General features: G+C 38.9%; 1 protein-coding gene across 3 annotated transcripts in view; it reads right to left on the bottom strand.

Moving 5' to 3' along the window:
* The window catches only part of LOC111155548 (UPF2, regulator of nonsense mediated mRNA decay), a 111,224-nt gene extending 96,663 nt beyond the window's left edge, over positions 1 to 14,561 (bottom strand). For 2 of the 3 annotated variants that reach the window (XM_022515762.1, XM_022515764.1), the window contains exons 1-3: positions 14,487 to 14,561; positions 8,699 to 9,078; positions 4,573 to 5,352 (exon numbers count right to left, since the gene is read on the bottom strand). In XM_022515762.1, the coding sequence (XP_022371470.1) occupies positions 4,573 to 5,352; positions 8,699 to 9,060 (1,142 nt within the window). In that variant the 5' untranslated portion in view covers positions 9,061 to 9,078; positions 14,487 to 14,561. Of the gene's footprint in view, positions 1 to 4,572; positions 5,353 to 8,698; positions 9,302 to 9,505; positions 10,107 to 14,486 lie in introns of those variants that run through there. The other variant, XM_022515763.1, reaches the window with a different exon arrangement.
* Between the last annotated feature and the right edge of the window lie 3,350 nt (positions 14,562 to 17,911).

Genomic DNA, 17,911 nt, shown 5'->3' with positions numbered 1-17,911 from the left:
CTGCCTTCGGCTCAGGTCATGATCCCAGGGTCCTGGGATTGAGCCCTGTGTCAGACTCCTTGCTCAGAAGGGAGCCTGCTTTTCCCTCTTCCTCTGCCTGCTACTCCACCTGCTTGTGCCTGCTCTCTGTCAAATAAATAAATAAAATTTAAAAGAAAAATTTGGTTATGGGTGTCTTAAAATCCTGTATGAAAAGACACTACAGCATAATAAGCATAACTACTCAATCAAGTATTTATTAAGTAACTGTCAAAGCCATTGAATGAGAGAGAATTTCAGGAAAGATGTAACTATTTTAGAGTACTTACAAAATTGTTAAAGCCTCGTTGAGCCTTAAGTACAGTGAAAGAACATCTTAATAGTGCTTAAATGCTATACAATTTATCAAACATTCCACCTATAAAAGCAAGGTACAACTTACCTGGAAGGAAAGAGGAAGGTAAAAGCAACACTACTTAATTTTACATTAATGTGCTTTTAAGTTTTAACACTGGCAAAGTAATACTGCATGAATTTGCAATAAATGAAATAAATCTCCGATTTTATTAACAACGGGGAAAGCCTACATTCTACTTATCTTTCTCCTATACTTTCAATCAAATCACTTAGCGCTGTCTGAACACGTTATCATAAAGGTCCTATTCACCACTACTGAAAAAAGAAACTTTTGCCACCATTCCCACCAGTTAGGGAGAAAGAAAGGAATTAAGACATTTCAAAATTATTCAAGCAAGAACTGACTTAATATATGAATTCATGATTTCACTTCTGCAAGAAACAGTTACATATTAAATTATATCTAATAAAATTAAATAATTTCTTCAATTTTTATTAAATGCCAAAAAATAGTAGGCCATATTACCTTCATGAGGATAATATCTCATAGCACAAAGCATTTTAAGTAAAAAGAGCACCGAATATTATAAAAAGCAAAACCTACCAAGTTAAAGCTATTAACTCTAAACTGGCAGATGTTACCACATATTTTCAAATGTGTAAGTATTAATTATACTCCCCAGGATCAATCACTTAATCAAAATGTATTTTAAAAGTTCTTTGAGGTACAAAAAGCTAACAAGGTCAAATTTATGAGAATTCACCAAATCCTAAGGTCAGCTGTATTACTTGCTTATAGGGGCTTTGAAACAGGACTAGCTATCTAACACCTGTAGTATCAGCCCACGTAACATGAGAAAAGAACAGCTAAGGCTCAACAGGTCTTATCCAGTCACTGTCTTCATTCACTCATTAGTGTCTCTTAGAAAATACCAGAGATTTTATTATTCTATTTTTTTAATTTGGCTGAAAGAATTCTTAAGTATAGACTTTAATGAGTATAGACAAAGACTTCACAACCTCTATGAACAGTGCCATCTCCCAAGTTAATTAAAATGACCCAAAGCATTTAGGTCTCACAGACTGAAAATAGAAAGCATTTTTTTAACTGTCATTATTAAGATATTGAATAAAGGCTTAAAGTAATTTAACTGCATGAGTCTTAAATATCCGCTAGCTCAGCACTGAGATTTCCAGCATTACCATGCCTAAAAGAAACCTTACTGGGTAGACTATTGTCCACAATTGTTCCCATGATGTAGAATAATCTCAAAACACCTACTGGGTAATGACCAGGAAGGGAAAACCTTGGGAAACTGGTCATTTTAACAGTACACTGTGATGTACTAATACTAGGCCAAGGGACTCCACTAATCCATTCCTCATGTTCTCTCAGTCAGTCAGGTATTCAAATCTACACTACAGAGGCTGCTCAATTTAAAGCTATCCTAAGGCATGAGTTATTTATTAAGCCATAGGCCAATTATTTTCTACACTGTGATTAAGACTTTCCCATCTCCCTGGCTGCCTGAATGGCTCAGTCAGTTAAGCAGCTGCCTTCAGCTCAGGTCATTTTACCAGGGTCCCGGGATCAAGCCCCACACTGGGCTCCCTGCTCAGCAGAGGACCTGCTTCTCCCTCTTCCTCTGTCACCTGGCTTGTACTCTCACTCTCTCTCTGTCAAATAAATAAAATCTTAAAAAAAAAAAATTTTTCCCATCTCCCAAATTATTACATCTAAGTAGACAGTATCCCATGATAAAATGACTGCTACAATGCTAGGTGAATTTATACTAGGTAAATAACCTCCTCTAATAACCACACGTTAACAGTTCTCTTTAAATGAGTAAAAATTTCTAGGTAAAGGCCACAAAATCATGCTCTTAACACTACATCCCGTTCAAAATTTTCATGACGACTTGAATAATATAAAAGAACAGGTCTGCTTATCAAAGGTGAATGGGACCAGCATGTAAGTACATAATAATATATACAGCAGATAATAACATAATCAATATTCAAAATTATCATTAGGATAAAGTAATATGCCAAAAACATCTAAATAAAGTTGAAAGAGGTAAATGCATTCAGGTTTAAGAGATGATTTCCACTAGTTCAAGGTGAAGAACTGGTCTGGCAGCGGTTCATTTGAGAAATTAATCTTCTGGTATATACAAGTTCACAGTCAAAAGAATGACAAGGCAGCTATAAAAAGCAATGGAATCTGAGGTTACAGTAGGAAAAAAATGCATCCAAAACGAATGTCCTAAGGATAGGCGTGTAGGAATCATGCAACAAGCTGAAGGAACAAGAGGTGTTTAGCCTTGAGAAGATGAAAAGGGAAACATCCTAGCAGTCTGCAAATATCTGAGCTATTATCATGGGTATGAAAGAGGAGACATGTCCCACATCAGTGTTTCTCAAACTACCTATGGTAAAGGAATTAGTTTTTTTTCCTCATCACTACAGATGCTTTTATAAAATACAGTAACAATATAAGAACTATGGAAAACTGTTATAAAGATGTCTAAATGCTTTGTCTGTTCCTATACTTAATTCATTGCAAATAGGTAAACAGTTCATGAACCCCCATTTTAAGCCGCTTTATTTCATTGTACCAGAAATCAAAATCCAGATTTACCAGAAGTTAAATCAAAGGGAACCATTTTATGGGAAGTTAAATTGCCGCTTGAATTCCCAGTAAGTAGGTGTGCCAACACTGGAATGGCACTTTCAAAGAAAGAATACTTTATCTGTCAGATAATCTATAAAATGGACTCTTGCACTGGTAAGATGATTGGATTAAATCATTGTAGACTCTACCCTCTAAGCTCCCTTGAGGCCAATCAGAAGTAAACACACACACAAAATCCCTAAAGTAGCCAATAAAAAGTAATCAAAGCATACTATAAAATCAGCCATGAGGTATTAGGTAGAACATATGGGGGGGGGGGGAAGGACTAAGAAAATGACAAAACACTATGTCAGCTGTAATTAAGATACCTTAAATATGTAAGAATTAGAGGGCCACCATTTTCTTTTTAAACTCATTACTGACTACATAAATACACCCTGAAGTTGCCTATTCGAAGTTTAAAACAGACCTCACTATTCAAAAGCACAAAACAAAGATCTTTTTTTTCTTTTTTTTTTTTAAAGAAACCCTGAGGAACACCATTGCCATCTTAAACTCTCCCATCCTGAGTGACCCTCAACCATCACGGTTTAGTCATATGGTCTGTGGACCTATCTTGATGCAGACCTAACTGTACTGCTACAGTCTTCGCTTCTAGTTAAGTCAATCACCTTCTGAATAAACCAGCACGTCCTTCGCAACTGCAGGTTTACAGAAATAAAGTGTACCCTCCCATACTACTTCTTGAAAAACAGCAATTTCAGACTCTTAACCATGCACTTTAAACAGGTGCAAAGTACTCAGCCAAACGTTACTGCTGTTGTCTCCTTTCTGTACTCCTCAGCCCTCCTCCAAATGCACCCTCCATAAAAACTGATCTACTGCCCACCAACTACATCAGCTTCTCACTTGTTGACGCCTCCCAGCTTCTAACTTGTTGATACCTTCCAGGTACAGAGGCTACACAGCAGTCAAAGGTGGCCGCTCAATCAGGTATCTTCACTAATTACCACAGGCCTACATTATTCCACATTATTCCCTGAAACTTTAAATGGATGTTCCCAGGAGAAAGACTCCTATAAATGCACTTTACATAGTAGCATTTAAGAAATTTTTTTTCACATCTAACTTGTACTTTTTCTCATTTCTGCTCTAAAGACTCATCTTCTAAGAAGTAGTACTATCAACAGTGACATCAATAAGAAGGATACAAAACAATGAAAGCAAAACTATTATAGAGAGGGCACAACAAAACACACAAAAATAACAGCAGGTTACGTTAAAGCGACAGAAAAAGAAAATTTATCCCTCAACATCAAGGAGTTTTTTTTTAAGTCACAGGAAGAAAACACATCCACAAAGTAAAAATCACCATATACTTGCCAGATTTCTTTCAAATTTATAAATAAAATCTATCACAGACTCCCATTTAAACATGAGTACTTAGACTGGGACTTTGAAATTCTCCTGGAAATGTTAAGAAATCACCTGCAATGAGCCCTTTCCACAAGTTCTTTCAGTGGCATGAATGAAGACTTTGGAAATTTTTAAGTATGAGCTCCAAAACAAATTCTCAATTCTGAGAAATATTTGAAAATCACCTGTTTTGTCTCTCAGTATTCTGAAGCTCCCTGTGGTCCCTTTTCAGGTGTTTGGTCAAAGATGTAAAGTATTCTTTTAAAAGATTCTGGAAAGGTTGTTGTTTCTCTGGACTAATTATCTCACTAGGAGGAAAACTCAAATTAAACTTCTCTGCAGCACTCTTCACTTTCCGTGGCACAAGTCCAGCTATATCATCTCCACAATGTCGACAAAAACTAATCACCACAGAAACATGAGTATGGGATTCCCGATCAGCATTAATAATATTTTTTAGCTGTTCATAGATTAAGGAAAGACCTTCCTTATCAGTGAAAATCCCAACTATTGTCAATTCTGCAATGAAACGCAAATCAGTTCTTAACTTGGTAATGTTAGGCGTTTTCTCTTCTTTCCTCGCTTCAAAATGTTTTTTCCAAACCTGAAGAAGTGATGGAGCGAAGTCGGCATAACGCTGGTGAAAGAGAGAGCACAAGTGCACAGCACAGTTCACATCAGATATTTTTAGCTTTGCTTCCACAATAGAAGCTACAGCTTCTGCAATGTATTTGCTTAAATTTAGGCCATTAAAATCATGGGACAAGGAGTCTCTCTGTTGTTCCGTAATAGTTTTTAGTTTCTTGACAAAAGCAGTATTTTTCTTCAAACTTGAGTCTAGTCGGCTGAAGAAATTTTCCTCTGGTCGGTTGTCTGGAGCATTTTGGTTTTTGCTACGAAGGTCCTTCCTTAACTGATGTCGTTCCCAGGCTTCCTGATGAAGCTGAAGGGATTCCTCTTTCTCTCTACATAAAAAACAAACACGTAAATAAAATACCTTGTATATTTTGAAAAATCACTGACAAATGTCATAAGACTGAAAGACAATGAAAACATAATCGTATAAGGATCAGCATCCTAAAGAAACGAAACACACAAAAAGCCCTTTTCCTACCTTTTTTCCGATTTTTTTTTCAACTCACAACCCTGAAATCAAGACCTGAACAAGAGTCAGACACTTAACCAACTGAACCACCCAGGTACCCTGACTTTAAGATTATGTTTTTAAATAATCTCTGCATCCAGATGGGGTTCAAATTCACAATCCTGAGATCAAAAGTTGCATGCTATACCAGCTGAGCCAGCCAGGCATCCCTTTTCCAACTTCTAAAGACATTTTATTAATGACTTAGGATGGTAAGAACCCAGTATACTGAAAATACCAAATGTTGCAGAGTGGATGATTCTGACTAACTAGAGCAACATCATTCTGTCAACTGGCAAACTAAATGGATAAAATACTTTTGTCAATTCTACCTCAATAAAGCTACAAAAATTAATGGATTAAACACACAAAGCACTAAATGAAAAATACAAAATAATATGCCTGGGAAAGATATAAGACCTAAAACAGATAAAAGCACTGGGAATATAGGGGAAAAGAAAAATGTCCACTAAGAATATTTTAAAGAACAATGTTTATTAAAAAATGCATTAAAAATGTTTTGATATGGGGGCACCTGGGTGGCTCAGCAGGTTAAAGCCTCTGCCTTCAGCTCAGGTCATGATCCCAGGGTCCTGGGATCGAGTCTCACATCGGGCTCTCTGCTCATCGGGGAGCCTGCTTTCTCCTCTCTCTCTGCCTTCCTCTCTGCCTACTTGTGATCTCTGTCTGTCAAATAAATAAATAAAATCTTTAAAAAAAAAAAAATGTTTTGATATGTTAAGTACCACTTTTCCATATTTTTCAGGCTAAACCAAACCTCTAATAAAGTACCTTTCTCAGTTTGGGTCTTAAATTTCAAGTGTAATTAAGAAAATCTGAAAAGGAACCAGAAGATAATTATAAGATACAACTCCTTTAATTTTAAAAAAAGCTAACAGTTTATCCTGAAAAAAAAAATTTAAAAATGGAACATGTTTAAATCGCAAAAGTAGTAAAATAACTTGAGCAGGAGCAGGAAGGTACAATCTGACTTTGAGGCTACTGTGATACCAAAGTATGTAACTTTAAAATATAAATTTCTAAAAAACAGATTTGTACCTTTCAGAGATAACCATCCCTGAGCTACACTTCTATGACTTTTCAACTAAAAGCCACAGTAAGTTAACAAGAAGTTGCATCCATCACTGGGAACACAGGATATATGAGTATCTCTCGGAGTCTCCCAGCTACACACAAAATAAAGGATTAACAGTGAGAGCACACTTTAAGAATAACTCATCATGTATATGCCTTAAGTAAGTCCATTTTCATCTGCAATAGAAATACTTTAAGATACATAAATGAAATATTTACCACTGAAAAAATAATGCTTTAAAGTACTCCAAGAAAAAAGGGGATAATTGTTGATGCTGAGTAGATAGACAGTTGAGGGAGTTGGGAGGACTGGTTCGTTATTCTACTCTGTTTTTTGCATATCTGGATTTTTCCCAATAAGAAGTTGGGAGTCTGGTGGTTTGGTTTTTTCGTTTGTTTGTTTGTGGGGTTTTGGGGGGTTTTTTTGTGTGTGGGGTTTTTTTTTGGTTTTTTTTTTTGCTCTTTCTATACTAGGGTAGAGGGAAGAGCAAAAGTCACAGTGAAATTGAATATCCTTCTGAATATTTTATAATTAATTTGAATACATTTTTAGCACAAATTTAAAATAGTTTAATTTTAACATGTAATTAAAATAAAATAAGCAGTGAAATACATTACGTTCTTTTTTTCATGAGCCTTAAAATCAAGTGTTAACACTCACATTTACATCAATCTCATTTTGTGCCCACCTCATTCTTTATGGGTCCACAGCTCCTTTTAAGTTGTTTTTTTGTTTGTTTTTTTTTTTTAAGTAAATTATAAGCAAGAAACTCTCAAGAATCATGGCTCTGAATATTCCCAAACTGGCCTCTACTACTGCCTTCCACACATAAGGCTCCAGTACCTCACTAAAAATAGAAGGGCTAAAGAACTTTGGTAGGAGAATAGGTGGTTGAGCTGTTCTAGAGATCCATGAAAATTCCTATTTGTGCACACACACACACACAGATCCATGAAAATTCCTAGTTGAGCACGCGCACGCGCGCACACACACACACACACACACACACAAAGGGGACAGCCCATGCTACTCAACAGTTGTCACTCATGCTACATCCTAGTAGTCTTCCTGAGAATTACTGCTTTTCTCCAGGTCATTATGCTACCTATATAGATTTACAAGGTTAAAAATATATATATATATTTTTTTAAAGATTTTATTTCAGGGAAAGAGAGAGAGAGAGCAAGAGCACACACGTGCATGAGCAAAACAGGCATGAACAGGAGGAGAAGCAGAGGGAGAAGCAGACACCCTGCTGAGCAGGGAGCCAGACGTGGAGCTCGATCCAAGGACCCTGGGACCATGACCTGTGCCAAAGACAGACACTTAACCAATTAAGCTAGGCGTCCCTAAAAACAGATTTAGATGAAAATAAAAATGGGAAGCATTATGGCATTCTTTTTAGGGACAAGTTTTTAAAGTCACCTAGGTTCAAAAAACCCAGCAACTCCACTGTTCACTGTAACCTCCTCAAACTTCATTTTATTAGTCTTTCAAACAAGGATCGTTACGGCTGCCTTTAGGACATGTGCTGATATATTTTGTAGTGCCTCGCACATATTAAGAATTTAGCAAATAAGACCCATTAAGAACTGAAGATTTTCAACATAAGACAGAGACCAGAAAAAAAAGCTTTTAAAAAAGTCAGAAACAATCCAGATTACTCCACACCTCAAAAAATATGTTAAAATTCCTATTATTTAATACAAATAATTAGGGGGCACCTGGGTGGCTCAGTGGGTTAAGCCTCTGCCTTCAGCTCAGGTCATGATCTCAGGGTTGTGGGATCGAGCCCTGCATGGGGCTCTCTGCTCAGCGGGGAGCCTGCTTTCCCCTCTCCCTCTGCCTGCCTCTCTGCCTGCTTGTGATCTCTGTCAAATAAATAAATAAAATCTTTAAAAAAAAATGCAAATTATTAAAGCATCATAAGCATGCCTCTAGTCACTGAAAATAACAGATCAAGTAACCGAAGATACTCTCGTTGAAGTGCACCCAGAAGTCTGATCCAAATAATCACTGCTTTCCTACTATTTCAATCTTCCCATTCCTTCATATCAATAACTGCTCTTACTTCAACTGGGCAGCTTCTTCTTCTTGCTGACGTTTTGCCTGCTCTTCTTGCTTCTTTTTCTCTTCCTCTTCATGTTTCTTTTTTTCTTCTTCCTCTTTTTTCTTTAATTCTTCCTCTGCCTTCACCTTTTCTTCTTCTTTTTTCTTTCGGTCCTTGTCTTCTTTTTTTCTCTTATCTTCTTCCAGTTTCTTCTTTTTATCTTCAGGGACCTTAATAACCTCCTTCTTGGCAGTAAGCTTGATCTCATCTTTTGGTTTCTCCCTGCTACTCACTGGCCGCCTTTCACTGCAGTCTTTTTCCTTGTTGTTTAGTAAAGTTTCTTTTTCTTCCATACTTGCTGGCTTTTTACGCTCAGCTGGCATTATGTTACCCAGAACAATCTGTAAGAGTAAAAAAGAATGTCAGTATTCTTTGTACTATTGTAGATGCAGTGACTTTTAGTAATGTGACACTGTTTTCTAAACAGAACATATTAATGAAATTGTTGTGGAAGATTAAATAAATGCATGCAAAATGAACACTATTTCTGTGATAAAAATAATTTCTTGGTTACACTCCACATCCTATCTTTATTAGTTACACCTCATCTAAGTATTTTTTTACCTTTTTTTAAAAGATTTTATTTATTTCTTTGACCAACAGAGATCACAAGTAGGTGAGAGGCAGGCAGAGAGAGATGGGGGAAAGCAGGCTCCCCACCGAGCAGAGAGCCCAATGTGGGGCTCGATCCCAGGACCCTGAGATCATGACCTGAGCGGAAGGCAGAGGCTCAACCCATTGAGCCACCCAGGCGCCCCATTTTTTTGCTTTTTATTAAGGAAAAACTGAAACACAAACAAAAGTATAGAGCGCAATATAACCAACCTCCACATACTCACTACCCAAATTCAACCATTAGCAACTACAAAACATAACATTCAATTAAATACTTCAGTATGTATCTGAGAATATTTTCAATCCGTTTTAATCCCAACATTTCACATCTGTTAGGAGGTGCTGGTGACATATTTCACACAACATGGAATAGAAGTTTTTAAGTTGGAACATAAGCTCTTGCCTCCTATAAATGAACTGACATGACAAAAGAGACGACAGAAGACAGATTTCACGTTATCATTCTAACCTTATCAAACTTTCGAATACAGAAACCATCAACTATCTCAAATTATACTAGACTTTTAATCTTTTCATTAGTACTAGTCAAAATTAATCTATTAATAAACATAATGATGTTTACAAAATCTGTATATTCTGTCTACATCTGCCAATACAGTAGCCACCAGCTCAGGATTTCTCAGGCTTGGCACTACTACCATTTCAGGCAAGCTAATTCTTTGGGAGTTTTGGTGGGGGAAGGGAGGATACTGACACTATTTTGTGCACTTTATGTTTGCAGCATCCCTGCCTTTCTACTAAGGAGGTGCCAGCAGTCATCTCCCCACTTCTGACAACCAAAAACTACTCCAGAAACTGCCAAATGTTGCCTGGGGACAAAATCACCACCAGCTGAAAAACAGTGCACTAGCCACACATGGCTACTTACATGAAAATTAATTAAGAGTTTGAAATTTTGTTCTTCAGTCACTACCCATATTTCAAGCGCTCAATTTCACATGACTAGCAGCTACCACATCAGACAGTGCAGAAACACAACATTTTAATTATCACAGAAAGTTCTACTGGATAACACTGGTTGACAGTACAGGCTCTATACAGTTAAATGGAAATAAACTGGGGGACAAAAAACTGTAATTCTTAGCAAAATTCAGCATTTTTCTTTCCTAAAAAATTTCTCTACTTAGAACTAGTGTTCTAATGTAATTTCTTTTATGGATAGTGCTTCATGTTGTAAGTCCTACATCATCTGAAAATTGTATATGAGAAAATCAAAATACTTTCTATTTAATACAGAATTAAACTATTTAAAGTTCCTAATTTTATTAAGAGCTAAAAATATACACAGTATTCTTAATCATTTTCAAACACAGATTTTAAGTTATAGCAATAAAAACTAGGTTAGCAAACAAAACATTTGCAATAATAAATATTTTATAAACACAATACATTTATTTCAGCAGTCCAATAGGATGTTATCACAGAAAAAAAACCCAGGCCAATAGAAGCCCTTTAAGTAATTTTTGGAGGCACAAGCAACACTCTATTTTCTCTCAACCATCTCTTCCCTTCCCTTTTTCTCCTTTACTCTGACTCTCCTCCAGGTCCACATTCTATGCATTTATTTTCTTTTTAAGATTTTATTTACTTATTTAAGAGAGAGAGAGAGAATGAGTGGGGAGGAGAGGGAGAAGCAGGGAGCTCTTGTGGGGCCTGATCCCAGGACTCTAGGATCATGACCTGAGCTGAAGACAGACACTTAACTGACTGAGCCACCCAGGCGCCCCTACATTCTACCTTCTGTGCACTTATTTTAACAATGACGCCCAAAGGCTTCAGTTAACCTCAGTGGTGGAACTCAAGAAAAAAAGCTCTTAATCCTGTTGAAGCAATCATTAAAACGCCAAACAGCATAATTACTTACTTGCGTGTCAAGGCAGTCTTGACATTTGTATCATCTGGGAAGAATAGCAGCTTCAAATAACCACCTTTAGTGTGAAAAAACCATGCCCTAAACCAAGCAAACTTTAAAGAAAGTACTCATAGCTACCACTCACTGACCACACAGTAAACATCTTACACACATTATCTCATTTAATACTAAAATCTTTATGAGGTGGGTATTATTTTCCCTATTTTATCAATGAGTTAACTGAGACTTGACCAAGGCCTCCACAGCTGGTGACAGCTGGAATTGGAACCCATACTCTCAGCTAAAGTTATTAAGAACCTTGAGAGTACCAAACTGTGAGGTGGAAGACTTGATCACAGATATTGACAAATCATAGACTTATGCATCTGAATTGAAAAAGTCCCTGATAATGGCTAAGCAGTTTTTACAACACTTTTAACTTTTGTTAGACCCTAGCTAAAACATACAGGAGAAGATAATTCCTAATGTTAACAATACAATCTTACTTAGGGATATTTGTCATTATGCGCAAAAAAATAATACTCTTTATATACAGAGTTGGTATTTTCTGAAGTGAAGTTTATCAACAAGCGATACTTCAATGATACAAGAACTACAGAAAATAAAAAGAATGGCCTAAAAATTTACAAGTAATGTTTCATTTATGACGATAATTTAGATATTAAGTTCTATAAAAACATTAAATTCACTTGGAATCTAACAAATTCATAAAAGATCATGTATTAGCTTTACAGAGTCTCCTAAACTTTTGTGACTCTCTACAGTATTTATTCATTCAATAAATGTTTAGGGGCGCCTGGGTGGCTCAGTGGGTTAAGCCTCTGCCTTCAGCTCAGGTCATGATCTCGGAAGCCTGCCTCCCCCCACCTCTGCCTGCCTTTCTGCCTACTTGTGATTTCTCTCTCTGTCAAATCAATAAAAAATCTTTAAAAAAAAATAAATGTTTAAGTGCCTATTATATCAAACTGTAGCAGGCACTCATGAATTGATCCTGCTCTAGAACATAAAAAGTAAGACCCTTAAATCTTCATACTGATAACTTCTTTGAATCACTTCATCCTTGTATTAAAAGCATATCCATACCCAAAATACACTTTGAACTAAATTTCAGTGAACAAAAAATGTGACAGAAATGTAAAGACCATGTAAACACCAGCAATGCAACATGTGAAAACAGTATAGGCTTTGAAGTCAGACTTTTAAAGTTTGCATCCCAACTCTGCAACCTGCTAGCTATGGGAACTGGGAAACTTTACTTCTGAGTCTATTCATTGATAAAGTGGAGGTATTTCTACATCTCCTACAGAATTCTTAATCTACTAACATGGAAGGTAGTATCAAGAAGGCATTCAATAAATGTTTATTCTTTCACACAGAACACTGAAAAGTTCATTGGAAGATGAGATTTTTTTTTTTAGAATTAGGACCACCAGACTTTACTCCAATTCTCAATTTTTACATTGACATGGCAGCAGAGGCGTGACCTGCCCGATTACACTAGTTTAATGGCTGGGTCAAGACTCACTGTCCAGTGCTCTTCTCCACTATATATGACTCAAGATTTTAAAAGCCAAACAAAATATACCAAGAACCTAATTTAGATCCGTATGCATTTGTACTGTCAATTAAACTGTTTAGTGAAATGCTAATATTTCTTTAAATTATTTTGACAATCATGCTTTAATAAACACCCAAATATTTTAACTGAACTATTTCAAAATGTTTTTCAAGTAAAAACTTAAATTATAAATAGATTTCATCTCAAAATAATCAAGATCAATATTAGTGATCTTTTTTTAGTTCTTACAAATTACTCAATACAATTACAGCCAGTCCTTAAAAGGAAGCCATGTTTTAAAACCACCTTCCTAGCTCCCCAAGTAGTGCCCTGGCCTTTGGGCTGTATATTTTATTTGATTTTCTAAACATACTCTGAATGTCCAAAAGAAAGTAGAACTACTTCATTAGCAAAACAGGTACCCAGGGAGTGTACCAGGGGACAGAGTGCAGAGTAAGGGTGTTTCCCTTTTAGAGATAGTCCTCTAGCAAAGTACCATATGGACCATGTATGAAATCACAATCAGACTGCTCTGAAAATAGTCCAGAGAAAGACAATACTGTTTCACCTTTTCATTCTGTGTTATTCAAAATGTCCTAAGCCCCAACTGCACAAGGGCTTTATCTCCCAGTGTCTGGCTTTATAAAAAGCCCTTAATATCAAGGACTCGTTCAAAGTTTTTATAAATTTCACCAGAGTTCAAAACTGGTTTTCTTGATGAGTTGTACAATTTTTATAAACACCTAAAAACTACAATAAACGATAAGGGTGAGTGATCGTTTTACTTTGGTCTGATGCATTACCACATACAAGTCCTAAAAGAGCAGGAGAGCTGATGGCCCAGCTCAGTGTGTACCCCAAACTCGTAAGCTGGCTCTGTCTGGTCAACCTGACAACCAAATACCTTGTGATGATCTCCTCAGTTCAAAAGTACCAATGAGAGTAAATACTAGGAGCTTTGGGATGAAGGCGAAGGCAAAGCAAAGAACCCTCAGCCTATGGGACTAAAAAGAAGTAAACCAAATAACCCATGCCCACCCTTCCCAAACACCGAAACCCCTTCCCCTCCACACGTATCTCCCACAAACCCCTGCTCCGGCTGCACATTCCCATACCCCACACGCTTCCCCGCCACAACTCTCCTTCTTACGAGTACCTACGGTCACCTTCGTTGACCATCCTCGCCCCAACCCTAACTTCTCACCCCACACTCCCTCACCACCCGAGACCGAGACTCTCCGGCTGGTCTCCCTACTCCACATCCTCCCACTCAACGCACCCTCCCCACTTCCTCGCCCTCGCTTCCCTCCCGGCTCCCGAAGAGCTTTCCCCAACCTCCCCTCGCTCTACTCCACACCCCCAAACACCTTCACCCCGCCACAGCAGGCTGCCCGCCTTCAGCCCCGAGGCCCAGCCCGGGCATGTGGGGCAGACACCCCCTCGACTGCCCCTCATGTCTGCCCCGGGCCGGGGGCGCCCGCGTTGATCGGAGTCTCCGGGAGAGGGGTCTGAGGAGGACGACGCCGGAGCTGCGGTCCGTCTACTGCTCGCCGCCCCCGGAGAGCTGGGGTGCGGAGTCGCCTCTTGGGTCCCTCAGGGAGTAGGAGTCCAGGCCGGTGCCCCCCGGCCCCGCTTCCTCCCGATCGTTGAAGCGGAGGGGAAGGAGGTTCCCCGGGACTCACCTCGAGCCTGTTGTCAACATTAGCCCCGGGTTTCCCAGCACCAACTCCAGCGCTCGGGCTCTCCCCTCCCCTCCCCCCCCCTATCTCGCAGCCGAGGGCCCGCCTTCCCTCAGCTCCCCCTCCTCCCTCCGCCCGCCGGCCCTCCCGCCCGCCACTCACCAGCGCGGCCGGGCTGCGAATGGGGGCGGGGCGGAGGGAGGAGGAAAGAAGGAAGCTGTTCGGGCGCTTGCCTGATCGAAAACTGTCCGGGTCTCCCTGCCCCCGGCATATCGATGCCCTTAGCTTAACCCCGAAGTGGCGGATCGCGAACAAAGGCTCAGACAGGTGCGCTACAGATAGAGACTTATTGAAATTGTCCACCGGAGAAGAGGAGCCAGTTTTTCAGACAGGCAATGAACAGGGCAGCCACAACCAGCATATCAAGTGAGGTCCCCAGCGGAGGGGAGGAGTGGTCCAAGGACCGGAGGCAGGAAGTGGATTGGTCGCCAGGAAAGGGAAAGCGCCTGAATTGTAGATGCGCAGGCGCAGGCACTTGGCGGCGGGGGGGGGGGGGGGGGGCTAGAAGGGGGGGGGGCGGAGCTAACAGGAGGTAAGGAAGGGCGGTGGAACAGTAGGAGAATTACGGAACGCCATTAAGGACAAATTTGGCCACGTGATTCTCAGGGGAGTTTCCTGGAGCGAACGTAAGGAAGAGGTCTAAGAAGGGAAAGTTTGATTGGACTAATTTGAGAGGAGAGGTTGAAGATTTAGGAAGTTGGAAACCGGAGAAGCTAAAAAGAGTATGGCTGGTGGGAAATGTAAAAGTTGGTTAGGAATGGGTCTAGATTTAAGAGTGCCCTAGAAAGACTACGAAAGTCCCGTGGGGGAATTTCCAGAAGCACTTTTTGGGTGTTCGACATAAAAACAACCCAGAGTGAAGAACAGAGGTTTTTCTCAACCTATCTTAGAAAGTACCCTGTCCTAGCAAGCAAATTTTTTAAAAAATTAAAATGGAATGATCTGAGTTACTGAATGTAATCACTTGTCTAAAAAATTGGCTGGTCTTGTCATTTCTTCCAAATGCAAAACCAAGTCAACTTTTTAAAATGGGTGTTCGTTTATCCACACAACTTAACTGCTCTTAAATTGTGTATCTCCTCTGTATCTGGCCTCCGATTTTTATCAAAACAGTGCTTGAATCTGCTAACATGATCTCACTGGGTGTTCATACTGGTTGGTTTTGACTGGTCAGGAGCCAAAGGAACAAGGGTGCAAAACTGGTCTTGATTCTTGCTTGACATGTGGCGCCTCACCTGATACAGAAGCCCGCAAAATGAGCTGCTACCAACCTCAAATACATGAGCTGGATCTAGATTCATTTGCATTCAGCTTTTGGCCATTTGCCTCTATTCACTGGTTCGCTTTACAGTTATTAGTAGCAGGCAAATCGCCTTCACAAATTGAGTGTTGATGTTTACTGTACTTAGATTTTTTTTTCCAAAACATTGCTAATAGGTCAATCATTTAAAGGGTAGTGAAAGAGAAAGATATGCTGTTATTCTATACACTGATTAATGAGTAGGAGGGAGGCACCTGGGTGGCTCAGTCAGTTAAGCATTTCATTCTTTTTTTTTTTTTTTTAATGATTTCTTTCTTTTTTTTTTTTTTTAAGATTTTATCCATTTATTTGACAGACAGAGACCACAAACAGGCAGAGAGGCAGGCAGAGAGAGAGGAAGAACGGAAGCAGGCTCCCCGCCGAGCGGAGAGTCCGATGCCGGGCTCGCTACCAGGACCCTGGGATCATGACCTAAGACAGAGGCTTTAACCCACTGAACCACCCAGGCGCCCCTAGCATTTCGTTCTTGATATCAACTCGGGTCTGGATTTCACTATTGTGAATTCAAGTCCTGCATTAGGCTCCATGCTAGGCGTGGAGCCTACTTCAAAAAAACAACAAAACAGAAGAGAACTGTCCCAAACCACCATACTGGAAATGGCCACTGCTGTTCTTTTGGAAAAGTTTTTCTCATTTTCTCTGCCTACCTTAAGAAAATTTACCTCTATGCTATTAATGAATAAATATGCCTATCCAAGTCGGTCTTTACCTTTCATGAGGTATTAAAAGGAAATCATGTGAATACAGGGATCAAAAGGAGAGCATTTTTATTGACCTTCTGCTTATTTTAAATTTGTTATTTAATTAATAATCATAATAATCCTATAAGTATTACAATCCCCATTTTATAGAAACTGAGTCACAGAAAGATTAATTCAATATCACAAAACAAGTAAACATACTGTTACACACAAGTCCAACTCCAAAAACCCAAGCTTTTTCTGATGTATCCCACTGCCTTAATGCCTAGCCTTTTTCATAGACTGAAAACGGTCCCTGTTGTCTTCCTTCCAAAGAAAAATGTCAAAAGCCACCAACGCTTTCTGGTGTGAGGATACCATTTGCAATGTCTAACTGGAAGAAATACAATTCTCTGAAGAAGTCACCATTTTTGCATTCTGATCATTCAAACTTCACTATTTTCTGTAACTACATTATAATTAGTTTTTAAGTGTCTATCTAGATATTTCATTATTTGAGGAAATTCTAAAAAATGCCTTTTCCTCTTTGCCTGCTTCAGTTGACAGAACTACACCGAATGAAAAAACGGATATACATATAATTTACATGATACTATTTTCTATTTAAAACCCAGTTACAATGCTGCTTCGCATAAGAAAGCAAAGGCAAGAGAAAGCAATTACAATTTCAGGGCAGGATAAATCCTAAATTTAAAAAAAAAAAAAACGGGGTTCATGTGATATGAACTGCCTGGTGCCCTGCTGAATGTGCGCTATATCTTAAATAAATCTACCTCCATCTTTTAGAAGCTGATGTCTAGTTTGACTAATTTAAGCTAGATTTGTGTCTTTTATGTTTGTATCTTTTTGTATTTTTAAAGAGAGATATAGAGGAAGTATACTCCTGGGCATAATCCAGTAGGGGGGTAAATATTAATGATGCAGGGAGAAAGAAAAAAGGTAACAATGAGCAAAATCCTTGTGGTAGTGAGAAGAAATAGAATCTGAAGTACAAAGAAAGAGTGCCTTTGAGGGGCACCTGGATGGCTCAGTCAGTTAAGCATCCAACTCTTGGTTTCGGCTCAGGTCCTGATCTCAGGATTGTGAGATGAGGCCCATGTGTTGGGCTCCATGGGGAGCTTGGAGTCTGCTTGAGATTCTCTTCCTCTCCTGCTGTCCTCCCACCCCCGCCACCGCCTGCCTCCAGTCTCCCTCTCTCTCTCTCTCTAAGATTTTATTAAAGGTAATAAAATCTTTTTTAAAAAATTTAAAGATAATAAAGATTTAAAGATAATTAAATCTTTTTTTAAAAGATTTAATTATTTGAGAAAGAGAGAAAGAGCACAAGCAAGGGGAGAGGCAGAGGG

Source organism: Enhydra lutris, unplaced genomic scaffold, assembly GCF_002288905.1.
Source record: "Enhydra lutris kenyoni isolate GAN:26980312 unplaced genomic scaffold, ASM228890v2 scaffoldscaffold42, whole genome shotgun sequence".
NCBI lineage: Eukaryota > Metazoa > Chordata > Mammalia > Carnivora > Mustelidae > Enhydra > Enhydra lutris.
Note: the sequence above shows the minus strand (reverse complement) of the source record. Positions and strands in the feature narration are given on the sequence as shown.